General features: G+C 38.4%; 1 protein-coding gene across 20 annotated transcripts in view; it reads right to left on the bottom strand.

Moving 5' to 3' along the window:
* LOC118280223 (neurofibromin) overlaps positions 1-19,672 on the bottom strand; it is a 111,419-nt gene that overhangs the window by 61,164 nt on the left and 30,583 nt on the right. For 12 of the 20 annotated variants that reach the window (XM_050701999.1, XM_050702005.1, XM_050702014.1 and 9 more), the window contains 12 exons: positions 19,458-19,615; positions 17,734-17,898; positions 16,185-16,363; positions 14,921-15,056; positions 14,116-14,206; positions 13,016-13,190; positions 12,332-12,515; positions 9,872-9,924; positions 8,688-8,900; positions 3,900-4,022; positions 846-984; positions 59-223 (listed from right to left, as the gene is read on the bottom strand). In XM_050701999.1, coding sequence (XP_050557956.1) covers positions 59-223; positions 846-984; positions 3,900-4,022; positions 8,688-8,900; positions 9,872-9,924; positions 12,332-12,515; positions 13,016-13,190; positions 14,116-14,206; positions 14,921-15,056; positions 16,185-16,363; positions 17,734-17,898; positions 19,458-19,615 — 1,781 coding nt within the window. The remainder of the gene's footprint in view (positions 1-58; positions 224-845; positions 985-3,899; positions 4,023-8,687; positions 8,901-9,871; positions 9,925-12,331; positions 12,516-13,015; positions 13,191-14,115; positions 14,207-14,920; positions 15,057-16,184; positions 16,364-17,733; positions 17,899-19,457; positions 19,616-19,672) is intronic. The other 8 variants (XM_050702007.1, XM_050702009.1, XM_050702012.1 and 5 more) reach the window with 4 other exon arrangements.

The raw sequence follows: 19,672 nt of genomic DNA, 5'->3' as shown, positions 1-19,672 counted from the left end.
ATATCGTTCACTAATTACCAGTCACCCTATATAATTGAAGAACAAATATTTCTCTCACCTTAATAGCTACTTTAGTATCCTTATGTGACAATTTCAGGGCGTTGTTAAATACTTTCAGGTCTTCTTCCAGCGCTAGAGTGGCGCCCGGCAACTTCTGTTGTTCCACCTCTACGTATTCTGACAATCTGCTGTGATTGTCTATGAATACTAGCTTGCGGTTACCCTGAGGATTAGATTTATGGTCAGTTTAGGCTGTGATATGTTTTAAATCATAATTAATAATTTTTCGCAGTTTTGCGCAAAATTAATGTCAGTTTGCGCAAGTCGATTGAAAATGTAAAATATTACGGACTATTGTAATATAATTCTTTTGTCAGTATTTCTTTTAGTTAACGTAGCCGCCTGTTTTAGATTCACAAGGAGAAGAACGAACAATTTAATTATTATCCTAAGTCTGAAAAATACTATGCTGAAAACCGCATCAAAATCGGTTCAACCAAATGCAAGATAATCGCGCACAAACATACATACATTTTTTTTATTGTTATTGTAAAAATTGTCACAGCCAGAACCGAAACAACAATTTGTGGATCATACAAAGAGTTGCTCCGTGTGGGAATCGAACCCGCTACACGTTGCGCGGCAGCCAGCTGCCCAGCCACCGCACTGACCGTGCAGTAGATTGTTTAGCAAATGTGCTTTGCCAAATATTTTCAACAAGTTACAGTACAGGTTAGTTTCCGACACGTAACGGAGGATTTGCTATCAACAATTGTCCTTCCACAGTTAAGAGCAACTTGCGCATGTATTAAACTTGACATACATAATATAATAACTCTACTTACCCTCAAAGGCGCGAGTATAGCTTCATGGAACTTGGTGTACTCGCGCACCCAGCTGTTACAATTGTATATGTAGCACGCATGAATGTTGATGTACGCCACCTCGGGCAGCACTGTAAACCATTTCTGAAGGAAATCCGTCCTGAAATTACATGGAAAATGTGAATACTACCTTTCCACTGCCTACTTGCAGCGTCAAGCCTTTTATCCCTGAAGGGGTTGGTAGAGGTGCACATAATACCGCTATACAATGTACACCCACTTTTCACCGTTTGTGTTATAAGTCCCATGTAATAGAGGGTGGTTCTATTGCCATATTTGTCATTACATACTTAGAATCTAATATTCAGTGCCGGATTTAAACGCAAGTGACATAGGCTGGCCCCACCACAAGGGGCCCCCACCATACCCCAACATTTTAAATACACATCAATTCTAGACCCGGAGCAAGAAAATACTTTCTTAGATACTTTGTTGCAACTGGGATTCGAACCCGAGACCATGTTCATCAGTTGTGTTTGCGATATTAAAACAAAATTGGTAGTAACTTTCTTTAAAAAATCCAGAGCTTGGGTTTCTTATTTAAGATGACATGGGAATCGAACCCACGATCGACTGCCTGACAGTCGCAGTCGCATAATCAAGTCAGACTAGTAGCCTCGTTGGACCTTTTATCCCCGAAGGAATAGATAGAGCACCTTACGTGTGCACACGTAATGTGCACCTCACGCACGTAATGCCGCTATACAATGTACACCCACTGTTCACCATTTGTGTTATAAGTCCCATGTAATAGGGGGTGAGCCTGTTGCCATAGGCACAATTCCAGAACCTCTTCTGAGAAATTGTCGAAAAACAACGCCCAGTAATACTTTGCCCGACCCGGGAATCGAACCCGAGACCCATTGTTACTCGACCAACGATGCAGTCGATAAGATTAATGTTCAAATACTCAAACGCTACTCAAGTTTAAGACGCTCTCAGGACTAGTTCTGTCGCTATCAATTCTTTATAAAATGACAGAGATAGCACGATATTTAAGTACAACTTAAAATTGAGTAGCATTTCAGTATTCGGGTGTAAGTTAAGTATTAGTAATTTAAGAGATACAATGTGATAGGGGTGGGACTTCTAACCCGTTAAGGCTGAGTACTACATTTAATTTTATCGACAAAAATAATAATATGGGGTGTTAAACCCCTTCCCCCTAAAAATTATGGTTATTTTAAGATTTTTTTACTTTATGTGATATCAAAGGTTGTATGCGTCGTAGAAACAAAAAAAAACGACAACCGGTAGCTAATAACCTTGGCTAACTAATTCATTACTTTTTTATATATTTGATAATGTTTTGGTGAGAAACAAAATATTTCTGAATTATTTAAAAAATCGCTATTTTTTCAATATTTTTAATTGGGGTTTCAACCCCCCCCCCATATTTTATTTTTTGTCGATAAAATTAGATGTAGTACTCAGCCTTAACGGGTTAGAAGTCTCACTCCTATCACATTGTATAGTATAATTATTAAAATAGCAGAGAAAGCGATAGACAAGTCATGCAATTTAAGCACCAAGCATCTTAAAGTAATGCTCATTCACACTAGTCGATACTAAATGTCAGCTAGAGTTCTAGATCATGCTTAGGGTTAGAATTGTTTTTACTAGACTAACTTCTACCGGCGGGTTTGATCGCATTTTATATGTGGGGGATTACTTTTGTCTCTGAGTACGGCTTCGGCACGAATAGGCCGGCTCGTCCGGAGTGATATCACGGCTTTACAGAAAATCGTATTGACACAACGCTTGCGTTGTGTTTCGTTGTGTAAGTGAGGTTACCGGAGGCCCAATTACCCAACTAATTACCCTCCCAATCTTCTCAATCAAAGATTTGCCCAAAACCTTTGAATTTCTAACCCCCAAAAGGCAACGCTCTTGTAGCGCCTCTAGTGTTTCGGGTGTTTATGGGCGGCGGCCGATTGCTTACCATCATAATTATAATATGAAAGAAGGATTAGAAACGTAGGAAGACTGAAATAGAAACTACAGAAATTGTATTCTAATGAGAGATTTGCTGAAGTAAAGAAAAATCAACTCTATTGTGTGAGTTATAGAGTACTAAATTCATAATACTAAGAAGAAACTATCGTTGGTAACTCCAGCTGTGATATTCTCATTAGAAACCTTACCTTATGGGTTTTGTTTCATTTATCCTGATAGCAAGGGAAACGCTATTCTATCTTCAAAGTAAAAAGATGAAAAATTCGGACTAACAACTAGAGGATTTACCTTTCTTCAAATAAAGAAAATTTTGCGTATAACGAGGGAATATCTACTCAATCCTATAAATAATACGGTTAAAAATTTGACTAATGGCTAGAGAGTAAGTAAAAAGCTATCAAGGTTTCACCTACCTTAAAATAAATAAAATTTACTGTATATCAAGGGACAGTCTACTCTATCCTTTAAGAATAAGGTGTAAAATTCAACTAATGACTTGAGAACAAGGGAAAAGTAACTTTGTACTAAAACCAGTAACATTAAAATTCAACTAATGGCTAGAGAGCAAGGGAAAACTAACTCTATCCTATAGCTAATAAGGTTAAAAATGTCGACTAATGCAAACGAGCCCAATCTACGAAGAGATCGTCACCCGAGCCTGAGAGCAATCACAGCTAATTTACTGTATCATAACGGAAAATCTACTCTATCCTATAAAGAATAAGGTTTAAAATTCCAGTAATGGCTAGAGGGCAAGGGAAATCTAACTCTATCCTAAAAGTAAAATTAAATTAAATTCTATAAATGACTAGAGAACAAGAAAATAGTCATCTTACAGCTATCTTCAAATAAATAAATTTTCTGTATAACAAGGGAATATCTACTTTATCCTATAACTAATAAGGTTAAAAGTCGACTAATGGTTAGAGAGTAAGGTTGAAAATTCGACTCATAACTAGAGAGCAAGGGAAATCTAACTCTATCCTATAGGGTATAAGGTATAAAAGGTTAAAAATGTCGACTAATGCAAACGAGCCTAATCTACGAAGAGATCGTCACCTGAACCTGTTGTCAGAGTTGGTGTGCGTGAAGTCCACGATCAGCTCGAAGGGCTGCTGGCAGAACGGCTTCAGGGTCAGGATCACGTGGTAGATCAGGAGGTCCGCGTTTACCTCGCCTATTCTGTTGGAGAAAATGGAGTGTTAACATTTTAAGTGTAAATATACAACGTGTAACAAAAAGGGGGTATACACATCAATTGGCTACTTTCCTACTAGTCAAATTCAATACTTTTTTCAAAAACTCTATGAACTTTGTATGAAATAGTGCGTTATGACGTCATAAGTTTTTGACGTCAAATAGCAGACTTATTTCTAGAAATTTACCTAGAATAAATCTAAAATTAAAGTAGTTCATCAAATGACAATGCCAGATCCTGCCCCACTTAATTTCATCAATGTACAAGAAATGTAAATTAATCAATATTATGCAATGAAAATAAGACCCCTGGTTACTTAATTATTATTCTAATAAGGTTGCGGATAAAAATTAGGAAATAAAAAGAATTTAAAAAATCCAAGGCCTATTTCCTGTATTTATCGCGACTATCTGCGTTTCTTAGTACGCTTGCACAAGGAACAAAACGAGTCATTCAATAAAAAAAAGATTTATTAATGTAATGTGTACGGATTTTAATATGAATTTGGTATAAATACATACTGTTAGTTAATTTATTTATTTTTATAATATATATTATAATGAATGCTTATTCTAATTATTATTTCGTATTTGAACGTAAGTGATCAGATGTTACGAAACGTCATTGGCGTGCTTGTGTCAGTTATGTCAAAAAAGTCATTATTTGACATTCGCTCTGTCTGTTCTGTTTACATTGTTGTTTCGTTATGGCTATGAATGAAAAGTAGGATTACTAAAGGTGATATTGGTGATGACATTCCTTCCTTTCATAGCTAAACACCCTATGATAGCATTGTAATAATATAAAGCACTTAATTTAATTATTTCTACCATTATAACTGCAATTAATCTAAACTGGTACCGGTAAACTATGGCAACTTTACCAGACCCTTGGCAACTTTACCATACTATAGGTATTCGGTATAAACTCATTTATCTAAAAATCTACCCACTAGAATTCTGTTTTGTAATAGTAGTATTTTTTAGACTTTAAAAGGAAATCTATATACATATAATAAAATCGTAGAAAAGTGCTGTCTGTACATTGAAAATAAAAATAAAAAAAATAGCAGGGGTTATTGTTATGTCGATGTCGAACCCAAAAATGTAATTAACTTTTTTTTTGTCTGTTTGTCTGTTTGTCTGTTTGTCTGTTTGTCTGTTTGTCTGTTCGTCTGTGCGCGCTAATCTCAGAAACGGCTGATCCGAGTTGGATGCGGTTTTCACGAATATATTGTGGGATGCTTAAATTTACATTTAGTGTTTGTTTCATGTCAATCGGTTCATAAATAAAAAAGTTATGTCAAATTAAAGAATCACGTCGAACATTCTATGCTTATACCATTAATCTCCGCAACTATTTGACGGATTTGGTTGAAATTTGGTACAGATATAGTTTAGAACCTTAGAAAGGACATAGATATATTTTTATTTCAAAAATCAAAAAATAAAAATAAGAAATAAATTATTTATAAATAATTCTATGTCGATCGTTACACGACTTCGGTTCATGTTATTGTTTTAATTCATCGAAAAAAGTAAATAAATAGTAAAAAGGTATGAAAAAAATAATATCAATATAATAAAACATTTAGTACAAAGAAAATGCTCTAACGGAGTATAGATAATTCTATGTCGATCGTTACACGACTTCGGTTCATGTTATTGTTTTAATTCATCGAAAAAAAGTAAATAAATAGTAAAAAGGTATGAAAAAAATAATATCAATATAATTAAACTTTTAGTACAAAGAAAATGCCCGAACGGAGTATAAATAAATAATCCAAGTTGTCTTTATCCTCGATAGATGGCGTTGGGATCGAAATAGATCGCGCTATGGTTTCGTTACATTCATTTGGTTGGGTATCGGCCGAGCGCTTCGGTACTATCGTAGAAAAAGTGTATTATCAGTCGTATGATTATTTGTCTGTAGTGGTCCTGCTGTTTCGTATATTCTAAATTGGTTTCGTTGTATTTGTCAATTAATAAGTTTATTTGTTGGGTTTTCCTGGTTTTTTGGTTAAACTATTTAACGTAGGTTTAGTTTGATATCGATTATTAGTAGTTACTGTAGTTAGTTTTTTTAATAAAATTGTAAGTCTAATTTATAAATTAATTAGATTAGATTTAAGTCGTTTCTTTTAAATTATTTAGTTTAAGCTTGGTTATTATAGCATAGAGGATAGGTTGTAATATAGTTTCTTTTTTAATTGTTATAAATTCGTAATTCGTAGCTTTCTTTAGTTTTAAGTTAGTTTAAGTCCGTTTTTAAACTATTTTTTCAATGCCCTAAGTGAGTATACATCTATTAAATTCAAACGCAGAGCTCATTATGTTGATTTTTGAAGAGTTCCCTGGAATATCTTCCACATCTCATTTTTGAAGAGATCCCGCGAGATCGGGAACTATGTGATTAAAACCAAAAATTTGCCGGAAGTCACTATTCCACGCGAACGAAGTCGCGGGCAAAAGCTAGTATTTACTATATTTTGCGTAGACGTAAGACTGCTATTATGCCAGTAATCGCCGTTACAGTGTAGTGCGTGAAAATGTGCTAAAAGTTAGTAGTTCCTAAATTGTGCTCACAGAGCCTAAATTATTTGTCACAGGTGAGTGAAATTTTGATCTTGTATGTATAATATAGTTGGGATTACTGTTGTAATGTCAGCAATTGCTTTTTCTTTAATTTATTGATAAATAATCGCTTCGGTAATGTTGACACAGGTTAGGTAAAGTTGCCACGGCCTGCTTTGTGGCAACTTTACCTACAGTTAGGGTTGGCAATAAATGTTTTTGCCTTGTTTGTGTGTATGTAACCATTTTCGAAGACCTAAATTTCCCAGCATAATAGTGAATATCCTGGATGATAAGTTATAATGTATTTAATAATACCTTTTGTTTTAGGGCCAAAATGGCTCACATGAAACAAAACCGCAGAAAACTCGGAGCTAGACAATACTCGAGTATACGAAAGTAATGTTAAAATTAGCTATGGAGATAGTGAAGTCAAAAAATTAAAAAGTCAAAAGATAAAACATTATTTTGTAGCCTTTTTTACAATTTTAAACATAAATACTTAAAATTTTAGAACTTAATTTAGTTTAAAAAGGAACAATATTTTTGTCAGATATTTATGCTTTTTTTTACTTTAGGTTTAAGGTTTATAATTTTTTTTTTTAAATATACATGTCATAAAAATATTTCTCATTTTTTGACAACCCCGAGCGTAACAAATTATTTGTATGTAAATTACGATGAAACCCGTGGCAACTATACCTACTGTCTGTGTAGCCGTTATCTTTATAGATTTCCTCATATTGTTTGCATTATAATACGAAGAGGTCCTAGATGAAGCCCTCTGTACCTCAACAACTCTTTAATATGCAATACACGATGAGTACGGCGCGTAGGTAAAGTTGCCAAAAATTTGGTATCTTTACCCATGTTGTTTTTTCTTTACTACGGCTAAAGTAAGCGTTTGTATATAATGACGATTACAGTAAAGTGAGCCAGATAGACTACAATTCTAAATATATAGTTTTGGTTTCTATGCGTCTTATGGTTAAAAATATATTTCGATTTTTGTTCCAAAATATGGTAAAGTTGCCATGTTTTACGGTACCTAACCTAAATATAATATTTTGTTCTTAGATTTATATAGAAACCGCAAGCTCTAAAGGCTTTTAATCCTGTATTTAGTTATCACTAATAGAGCAGCAATAGAATGCTACATTTGGTATGCCTGTACAATATATTTTTTGGTGGGGCAAAGCTCTATAGATATTCTGGCATTGTCATTTATGAATGAGAGTGTTAGATTATTTTTAACCGACTTCATTTAATATTTTATTGTATTGAAAAGTTGTAATAATTTATTTTTGACCGAGGATAGTACCCAATTGCACGGTTTCGAGATACCATAAGAAACGATACGGAAAGGGTTTTTTAAACTCATGTTTTCATGGTCCAAGTTATGAATTTTTCAAATCGCGCCGGCACGCGAATCAAAATTAGGTAGACAAGTACTAGACGATCAGATTGACAGAAGAAATGTTTCGTAATATTAGCGAGTGTTGTGACACGTTTGTATGATTTGAAATCAAGAACTATGCGATACCAAGTATTTGGTACTAATTTTTTTAAACGTATTTTAAGCTGAAACTTTGTGTAGAGATTCTATTCAACCTGTATTCATCAGGGCTTCTTGATGTATATGGGTATTTTGTTACACGTTGTATAGGGTGACTGGTAATTAGTGAACGATATTTAAACACGTGATTGTACTCATGATTACATACAACTTTCCCAAAGAAACATTTTGTATACCTACTCATTAGTTTTATTTTTATCAATCACAAGAAGTCGACTCTGAAATGGCAAATGTTAGAGTCGACTTCTTGTTTTTGTCTTGTTTTTGCGGACTATAGATTATTGTTAAAAGTAAAAAAGCTCATTATTGCGTTCTATGTTTCTACATAGAACGCAATAATGAGCGTCTTGTGGCTGGTATGAATCATCGTCGTCATACCAGCCACAAGACGTCTACGGTCTATGTAGACAATTGCTTACCATCAGGTGATCCATCTGCTCTAACCAGCTTATACCACAAAAAATCTAAATAATACTAACAAAATGAAAACCACAACTTACTTATATCTCCTCGATATAAAATAGAACACTGGATTCCCAAGCTTACTAGTCCCAGCTTGGTAAAATATGTTCAAGCTCTTAATACTTTTAAACTCTTCCTTTTTATGCATGTTATGCTTGACTATGAACTCTTCGAAGTTCGTTGAGGAAATATCAATGGATGACCAGCGCGCGTACGATGAGAACAGGAGGCTCGATGTGCTGGAGGAGAGACTGAGTCAGAGTCATCTTGTTTTAAAGTTTCAAGATTTTTTTTTTTGTTTTGGTAAAAATAAAAGTGAATATCCTAGTGTTGTGTTGTGTGGTATTGTATTGCATGTGACGGGACGGGTCAGGATGGGACGGGACGGGATGTGATGTGATGGGGCCAGGACAGGCTGGGACGGTCCCGGACGGGAAAGTCGTGACGAAACGGGACGGGACGGGACTGGGCTGGCCGGGACAGGTCGAGACGGTTCAAGCTCTTAATACTTTTAAATTCTTCCTTTTTATGCATGTTATGCTTGACTATGAACTCTTCGAAGTTCGTTGAGGAAATATCGATGGATGACCAGCGCGCGTACGACGAGAACAGGAGGCTCGATGTGCTGGAGGAGAGACTGAGTCAGAGTCATCTTGTTTTAAAGTTTCAAGATTTTTTTAGTATTTTTAGATGGTACAGTATTGTATTGCATGTGACGGGACGGGATATAACGCGACGGGACGGGACGGGCTGGGACGGGACGGGACGGGATGGGATGGGATGGGATGGGACGGGACGGGACGGGACGGGACGGGAAGATAAGGTACGGGACGGGACGGGACGGGACGGGACGGGACGGGACGGGACGGGACGCGACGGGACGGGATGGGATGGGACTGTATGGGATGATACTTTATAGGATAGTACTCTATAGGATGGTATTGTGTAGTATGGTATAAATCTATGGGCTTAAATATGGGCTATGACTGATAGTAGCAGTTTGGCTCAAAGTCAACTGTGGCGGTCAAAAAATATTAAAAAAGGAATTTACTAAAATTGTAATAAATTTTAAATTAAGTACGATCAAAACTGATGAATTGTGTGCCCAGAAACCGCTTAAGAAGACAGTCTAGAATATACGTAGACTACTAGAAATATGAATGACCTATTGCCTAACTATGATATACTCCATGATCCTGTCAAGTACAGTATTAATACTTACGATTCAATTGGCTTATGTTCTGGCGGTCCCAAGTAAGCCAGTAGTGTCGCCATCTAAAACAAGACAATATTGTGTTAATATTACATGGCCTAAGTTGTAGTTCAATGGTCGTACGCCGTAGCGCTATAGTAAGAAAACGAAACGAAACATTTGGTCAGCGAAAATGAACTAACCAATCAGAGCGCCGAACGCACTCTCGTTTCTTTTTGTTCAATGTAGCTAACTCGTGCTAGTTTAGGGTACTGTTCCGTAGCACTACACTAATTAAGGCGTAGCAATTACGTTAAAATATAATATATTTTCACTATACTATACTACGCCGCAGTACTTCAAAACTACGCCGCAGAGTTGACTTCATTAACAGCACCATTACAACATTACAACTTCGTAGTACTTTACTACGCCATAGAGCTGCAATAACTACGGTGTAGCACTATCATTACAACTTTGTAGATCTTTGCTACGTCACAGAGCTGCAACTACTACGCCGTAGAGCTACAGCAACCACGACGTAGCACTTCAGCAACTACGCCGTAGCACTTCAGCAACTACGTCGTAGCGGTACAGCAACTACACCGTAATACAATAGCAACTATACCGTAATACAATAGCAACTACCGGTGTAGTTAGTGTTACGGTTAACACTATAGCAACTTCACCGTAATACAAATAGCAACTACACCGTAACACTAAAGCAACTATACCGTAGCACTTCAGCAACCACGTCGTAGCGCTACAGCAACTACACCGTAATACTATAGCAACTACACCGTAATACTATAGCGACTACACCGTAATACTATAGCAACTACACCGTAATACTATAGCAACTACACCGTAATACTATAGCAACTACACCGTAATACTATAGCAACTACACCGTAACACTATAGCAACTACACCGTAATACTATAGCAACTACACCGTAATACTATAGCAACTACACCGTAATACTATAGCGACTACACCGTAATACTATAGCAACTACACCGTAATACTATAGCAACTACACCGTAATACTATAGCAACTACACCGTAATACTATAGCAACTACGTCGTAGCGCTACAGCAACTACACCGTAATACTACAGCAATTACGACATAGCACTGCAACAACTACGTTGTAGCGGTACATCAACTACACCGTAATACTGCAGCAATTACGCCGTAGCACTACAGCTACTACACCGTAATACTGCAGCAATTACGCCGTAGCACTACAGCTACTACACCGTAATACTGCAGCAATTACGCCGTAGCACTACAGCTACTACACCGTAATACTGCAGCAATTACACCGTAACACTACAGCAACTACACCGTAATACTGCAGCAACTACACCGTAACACTATAGCAACTACACCGTAATACTATAGCAACTACACCGTAACACTATAGCAACTACACCGTAATACAATAGCAACTACGACGTAGCACTATAGCAACTACACCGTAACACTATAGCAACTACACCGTAACACTATAGCAACCACGACGTAGCACTTCAGCAACTACGCCGTAGCACTTCAGCAACTACGTCGTAGCGGTACAGCAACTACACCGTAATACAATAGCAACTACACCGTAATACAATAGCAACTACACCGTAATACAATAGCAACTACACCGTAATACAATAGCAACTACACCGTAATACAATAGCAACTACGACGTAGCACTATAGCAACTACACCGTAACACTATAGCAACTACACCGTAACACTATAGCAACTACGCCGTAATACAATAGCAACTACACCGTAACACTATAGCAACTACGCCGTAGCACTTCAGCAACTACGTCGTAGCGGTACAGCAACTACGCCGTAGCACTTCAGCAACTACGTCGTAGCGGTACAGCAACTACGCCGTAATACAATAGCAACTACACCGTAACACTATAGTAACTACGCCGTAGCACTTTAGCAACTACGTCGTAGCGCTACAGCAACTACACCGTAATACTATAGCAACTACGTCGTAGCGCTACAGCAACTACACCGTAACACTATAGCAACTATACCGTAGCACTTCAGCAACCACGTCGTAGCGCTACAGCAACTACACCGTAATACTATAGCAACTACACCGTAACACTATAGCAACTACACCGTAATACTATAGCAACTACGTCGTAGCGCTACAGCAACTACACCGTAACACTATAGCAACTACACCGTAATACTATAGCAACTACACCGTAACACTATAGCAACTACACCGTAATACTATAGCAACTACGTCGTAGCGCTACAGCAACTACACCGTAATACTATAGCAACTACACCGTAATACTATAGCAACTACACCGTAATACTATAGCGACTACGTCGTAGCGCTACAGCAACTACACCGTAATACTATAGCAACTACGACGTAGCACTACAGCAACTACACCGTAGCGCTACAGCAATTTTTTTCAATAACCAACTTAAAACTGCTTATTTTTTTAGCCTTACCTTGTCAAAAGGCCGTCTCCCAACGGCCTTGTGGTCCCGGCTGCACGACAGATAGTCTCCGATCCTCTCCTGGTGGTTCCACAGCAGTCGATGCAAGGCGACGACGTTCGCGTCGCTAATGAACGATAGATTGTGCGACGTCTGGTCTACGGACTCGCAATCCGATGCGATTTGGATGAAAAACCTGTTGGTGGGATATTGATTTTTTTTTTGTAGTAATTGTAATTGTGTCCAGTATATGGCAATAGGCTCACCCCTTATTACATGGGACTTATAACACAAATGGTGAAAAGTGGGTGTAGGTACATTGTATAGCGGCAATACGTGCCGTAATGTGCGACTCTGCCTACCCCTTCGGGGATAAAAGGCGTGACGTTTGCATTAAAATATTTATTGTGAGAATGTGTGCTTTTTAACAGCAGGTAGCAAAGGATAATGGTTAGGATGTTACTCTTAAATCTCTCTTTTTTTTAAATAAGTAATTACATAATGTTAATTTTATATCATTTTAAATGTAATATGTATTGGCTTAAGCTGTAAAATTATGCTTGTTTTTTCTACTAAATAAATAAATGATTACTAAAACTATTCCTTTGTAAGGATTTTGTATCGTAAACAACTTAGCCATCTGCTAAGTTGGGTTAAGTAATCATTGTAAAGTGTAGATAGTATTCCAGTACTGACTTGCGGCCGGCCTCAAAGTGCGCCCTGAGGAAGTGGTTGAATGGTAGCATGTGTTGTTCTTTGGAGAACTCCACGTGGTTGGCGATGTTCTGCAGGATCTTCGACATCAGCATCAGGCCGCGCTTCACGTGAGGGGGGACGGGCCGGTTCACTATACCCATCTCTTGGGGGGACACTAGGGGGGGGAAACATATTTATTAGACGTATAAATTTAATAAGGCTGTGTTTGCCTACTATCTCATGGTAAGACGAACGATGTAGCCTATGATACATATTTTTTTATGGTGTAAGCCGGTAAACGAGGCATCACCTGATGGCAAGCAATCGCCGCCGCCTATAGACAGTCGAAACACCAGAGGCGTTACAAGTGCGTTGCCGGCCTTTTGGGTGTGAAATGTAAAGGTTGTTGAGGAATCGGGTATTAGGAAGGGGGGTAATTAAGCCTCCGGTACCCTCACTCACACAACGAAACACATCGGAAGCGTTGTTTCACGTCGGTTTTCTGTGAGGCCGTGGTATCACTCCGATCGAGCCGGCGATTGCTTACCGTTACGTGATCCGTCTGCTCGTTTACCGGCTTATATCATAAAAATATTGTGTTGTAGTGAGAAAAAAAAAAACATATGTTTTTATAGTCTATGCATTGCCGTTATTAATTCTTTCATATAGTCTCTAAAAGTACATCGGGTATTATACAACGTGTAACAAAAAGGGGGTATAGATATCAAGTGCACGGTTTCTAGATAACATAACAAACGATACGGGAAGGGTTTTTTAAACTCATGTTATCATGGTACCAAGTTATGATATTTTCAAATCGGGCCGGCGCGCGAATCAAAATTTGATAGACAGGTACTAGGCGATCAGATATACAGAAGAAATGTTTCGTAATATTAGCGAGTGATCCCTGTAGTGTTGTGACACGTTTGGATGATTTGAAATCAAGAACTATGCGATATCAAGTATTTGGTACATTTTTTTTAACCGTATTTTAAGCTGAAACTTTGTGTAGAGATTCTATTCAACGTGTATTCATCGGGGCTTCTTGATGTATATGGGTATTTTGTTACACGTTGTATACATTCTGTATAGAAACTCACCAATGGCAGGGTTGATGAACCTCAGGAACAGCACGGTGCCCACTGCACCCACGCTCGTCTGAGGGAACTGGGCGAACCTCTTGCTGAGTACCTACAAACATATTGAACTGCTAGGGAGTGGAACTCCTTGCCGGAGTCTGTGTTTCCTGATGGGTATAACCTGGGTGTCTTCAAAGCCCGAGTGAATAGGTTGCTTATGGGCAGACGTGCTCCATCGTAGGCCGCATCATCACTTACCATCAGGTGAGATAGCGGCCAAACGTCGGCCCATTTAACAATAAAAAAAAAAAAAAAAAAAATATGGCAATTAATAACATAGAATCACATGAAAGAAGAAGGAAAAACAGTTTATTTGCACAGTAACAAAAATTTTAATATAGGTGTGCGTAAGTGTAAGTAAAAATCATTACTATTTTTGAGAATTTCGAATTAAACAAATCACGCTAAATTAATTATTATGTTATCGGTTTACTCACGTAACTCTTTAACGAGGAACTCGACTAGTATAAAGCCAAGGTTCAGTAATAGCGACAGTGGCCGCGTCGTGTCGCGGAATGCTGCTCATGAATATGAGCCTCTAGCATGGCTTGAAACTAGTCGAGTTCCTCGTCAAACAGTTATAGCTTGGCTACTATTGGCTCAAGCTGTAAAATTATGCATGTTTTTTTGTACAAATATATAAATATTCAAGTTTTTGTAAAAATAACACTTTTACTTCCCACAAAACATAATAACCAAAATCTGCTGCCTTGACAAACAAATTTCAACGCTACACCGAACAAAATAAAGCTTCATTCCACATTACCTGATACAAACAGTGACACATGCTCCGTAGTTGTGGGGGGAACTTCTCTGCCGACCCCACTATCCTGTCGAAGACCTCCTTGGTGAGGTCTATCAGGTTCGACCTGTTCATCTCTATGTCTTGATTTGGGTCTAGTCTGAAATATAAGAAAATAGGTCATCATCGTCATCATACTTAAATAACTCCTTTATTCCTCACATCCCCTATTATCTGACTGCCTCGTAAGCCGATTGGTTGCAAGTGCGACTGCCGGGCAAGGGGTCTCGGGTCCGATTCCCGGGTCGGGCGAAGTATTACTGGGTTTTTTTCGGTTTTTCGAAAATTTCTCAGTAAAGCACGGAGTCTGGAAATGTGCCCGGTATATGGCAATAGGCTCACCACCTATTACATGGGACTTACAACATTAATTGTGAAATGTGGGTGTACATTGGCATTATGTGCCATAATATGCACCTCTGCCTACCCCTACGGGGATTAAAGGCGTGACGTTATAAAAAAAATATACTTAAATAACACCTCCATTCCTGAAATACCCAAATACCTAAAAAGTCGACAATGCAATTGTAATTCTTTTAGTGTTGTGTGTCTATGGCTATTCCAAAATATTTTTTTAAAAAACGCGATATACGTATAATTGCCCAACTCATAATATAGAATTCGAAATCCCTGTTCGGCAGGATTAAAGTGCTTATGAAATGCGGCATATTATATGGAATATAGGGGCTCAATCACCTCCTTCCCAATCTTCCCAATTGCCGATTCCCCAACAATTAAATTCCAAACCCCTGAAAGGCGCTGGTAGTAACGCACTGGTAACGCCTCTGGTGTTTCGGATGTCTATGAGCGGCGGCGATTGCTTACCATTAGGTGATCCGTCAGCTCGTTTACAAACTTATAATATAAAAAAAATCCCATATATTAATTTTACATCCGAATAAACATAGATAGAAAATCCCAACGAACAACATTTATGCAGAAAGCCCGCCAGGCACGATTACCTCGCCTGGGGCCTTTACTCTCTGTTCCCTAACCTTTTTTGTCATCCAATGCCTTCGATCACTGAGCAGTGCGAGAGGGATGGAGTTATACAACCTACATAGCTCCGTCCCGCTTGCACTGCTCCAGATCAAGCATCGACCTACTCTGACACAATTGTAATAGCAGACTAAGGCCCGCTGGTCGCAACGCGCCTCACGCACGGGTTTTCTGGTCGGACGGGAACTTTACTCTCTGTTCCCTAAACTACAATGAATAGAAAGCTTACCTAGCAGGATCCACTTCGAAGCTGATATCCCCCCTCTCATCAGCCTGGTCGAGGAGTGCCGTGATGAGTGGCTCCAGCAGGTTCTGCAGGTAGCCGTACCCATATATCTTGAAGCAGAATGCCATGATCTTGCTGCCTAGGGAGTTGCCCCGGAATAGGGTTTGCATGCAGTCTGATACCTGCATAGAACATTTACCAATTATGGACAACACATTATTAGGTTAAGTGTGGGAGAGCCATGCTTCGGCACGAATGGGCCGGCTCGACCGGAGTGATACCACGGCCTCACAGAAAACCAACGTGAAACAACGCTTGCGTTGTGTTTCGTTGTGTGAAGAGGTTACCGGAGGCCTAATTCCCCCCTTCCTAATCTTCCCCATCCCCGATTCCCGAACAACAACCCTTAAATTCCTAACTCCCAAAAAGCCGGCAACGCACTTGTAACGCCTCTGGTGTTTCAAGTGTCCATGGGCGGCGGCGATTGCTTACCATCAGGTAATACGTCTTGCTCGATTACCGGCTTGTTTCATAAAAAAAGGTATTTTCTTCTGTGTCCTGGGTGCGTTTACAATAAATGACATCTAAAGCCAGGTAATCATCACACAAACAGTTATTCCGTCAGGGAATAGAATCCGCGACAAGTTAACCACTAAAGATTGAATAAATTGACGCCTGTGGCTCATAATGAGCCTTGGTCGTAGCCCGAAACCAGTCGAGTTAACTCTTCGAAAATGTCATGAAAAATTGTATACGTTATTTGTACTTATTGTTATATGGTTATTAGTACTTTCTAAGATTATTGAGACACCACTGACTAACAGTGAAGGAAAACATTGTGAGGAAACCTGGCCTTATACATTTCTGATTAACAGTTTGAAATCGCCAACTGGCATTGAGCAAACATGGTGATTAATGCTCAAACCTTCTTAATGCGAGAGGCTGTTGATGTGAATAGGTGCAGATAGCGAGCTGACGTTTAACGTGGAGGACTAAGAATGCTTTTACACCAGAGATGTGCTATGTAGCTTTGCTGTTAGGATGTCTCAGTCTGACGATAGTTAATCTATAATATAAAAATATGTCGGGTTTTCCTTCCTGACGCTATAACTCCAGAACGCACGAACCGATTTCCACGGTTTAGCATTCGTTGGAAAGGTTTCGGGCTCCGTGAGGTTTATAGCAAAGATAATTCAAGAGAAAAGCAGGAAATGTCTCACAGTAAATACGAATCAATCAACCCCTATCAAGCTAAAATCCATCGCGTCGTTCAGGCTAGAGAGTGAGTAATATTCGAATTTGACGCCATTTAGTTTTTTTTATTATTTTGATATATCCAGTGTCACTCTCACAGTAAATACGAATCTAACGACACCTCTCAAGCCAAAATCCATCAAGCCGTTTAGGCTGTAGAGCGTGCCAAACAATTATACATACATACATACATACTCTCGAAAAACATAACCCTCCTTCTGGCGCAGTCGGGTAAACAGGGAAATCAAGGTTTGCTAGTTATTAGATAAAAATGTAGGTATAATATATAAGTACTTACCTCAACCTCCCTATAAAATATATTCCATAACAAGGGTGCTAGCAGATGTTTGGCATCAAACAGCGTGACGAAGACTCGAGCCAGTTCATCCATCTGCGAGGTACTGACCACGTTGGCCAGAGCCATGGCTATCGGGAGCTCGCCCTGGGTGTGGTGGGAGACAGCCTTTTATATTTCATCATACAAACAACACATTAATATTGTTTACCTTTCAACATTACATATTAAGACATAAAAAGTAGATAATAATTCTATTATTAGAACTTATGACGGGATATTTACCATGTTTATTAATTTTGGTGAGTTTCCGATATTTCGGCACTGTTGCAAGCGCCATGATCACGGATTAACTGTTAATCCGTAAAAATTAATAAACATGGTAAATATCCCGTCATAAGTTCTAATAATAGTGTTAGTGACCATGTCAGTTTAAAAACTTATATAGATAATAATTAATTATTATATTATCGGCTTACTCAGGAACTCGACTAGTTTCAAGACATGTTAGAGGCTCATATTCATGAGCAGCATTCCGCGACACACGTCACACTAGTCGAGTTCCTCGTCAAAACAGTACGTGAGTAAGCCGATAACATAATAATTAATTTAGTATGTCTCACGAAAGTTACAGTAAAATCATAGTAGATAATAATATTAAAAAAAATCAACATTATTATTACAAAAACAGGCGTAAAACACGGCGAAAGCCATGTAAATGATTGAACAATCCTCCCCTCCCTAATCTACAATACAAAAGTACTTCCATCCTAACATTCTTAATCCCTGAAAATCCAATAACGCCCTTGTAACTCCTCTGGTGTTACGGGTGCGGCGCTGATTGCTTAACATCAGGTGATCCGTCAACTCGTTTTCAAGTTATTCCTTAAAAAAATACTAAGGATACATTTTTGAATATATCTCTCGCCATCAGGAGAAATTGATATACTTAATGGGCCCAAACTTGGTATGTTTACTAATAAGCAGTCCAAGGTTCCATCAGCCATCTTTCAATTCCATCATCAAAGAAGTTTTATGATGCCATAATATTGTATTGTCATCTAATCTACATACAACTGCCAAGTTTCATAATGATACAACAATTACAAGTGTGTGTAATTCAGATTCTTAAATTTTATTACGACGACCTGATAAAATCGTTTTAAAAGTTTGAATAAGCTCTGGACAGTGCAAGAGGGATGGAGCTATACAACCTACATAGCTCCGTCCCTCTCGCACTGCTCAGTGATCGACCATTCTGACACAATTGTAATAGCAGACTAAGGCCCCTGTTCTATCAATAAAGCCCTTTCGTTTTAATAAATATTGTATGGTCATCAAGTATATACCAAATATCAGATCGATCTGTTGGTAATGTCAGGAAGGGGGTGAAATTCCAACTACTAAATCTGACCTAAACAAAGAAACAAGTCAAGCTAAATAGAACGTTTAATAATAATAAGAATATGGATGGATCAAGGGCCTGATGCAGAAGGCAGTACTCCTCGAAACGGCACGTATTGTGAGGAGGTTTCTGTCTCTGGAGCCCTAACCACCGGTAGCTTGGACCATGCTCCCGCTACTGGTCGGTTCCTATTTTTATATTTTTAAATGTTATTTTGTTTTTTATTTTTATAAGTAATGTTTAAAAATATAATTTTAGAGTGTTTTAAATAAATATATGAACATAAGAATAAAAGAAGAAATATAGTGTCTCTCCCCCCTACCTTATCAGATATCATGGTGACTAGCTGGACCAGCTGTTCGAATCTGTCGGCGAGCACTGTCTCGGCCAGGGTATCGAACTCCGTCCCTTGCTGCAGTATCTTTGTCAACACTTCCATGAACGCCGCTCGAGTCTGCAAGTCGCGGTGGTAGCCCAAATCTGAAACAAAAATCATCATTATGGTAAAAATTTTCATATGAGTGGGAGAGCCATGCT

The sequence above is a fragment of the Spodoptera frugiperda genome, chromosome 21 (assembly GCF_023101765.2).
Source record: "Spodoptera frugiperda isolate SF20-4 chromosome 21, AGI-APGP_CSIRO_Sfru_2.0, whole genome shotgun sequence".
NCBI lineage: Eukaryota > Metazoa > Arthropoda > Insecta > Lepidoptera > Noctuidae > Spodoptera > Spodoptera frugiperda.
This window is presented reverse-complemented; position numbering and strand designations above follow the sequence as displayed.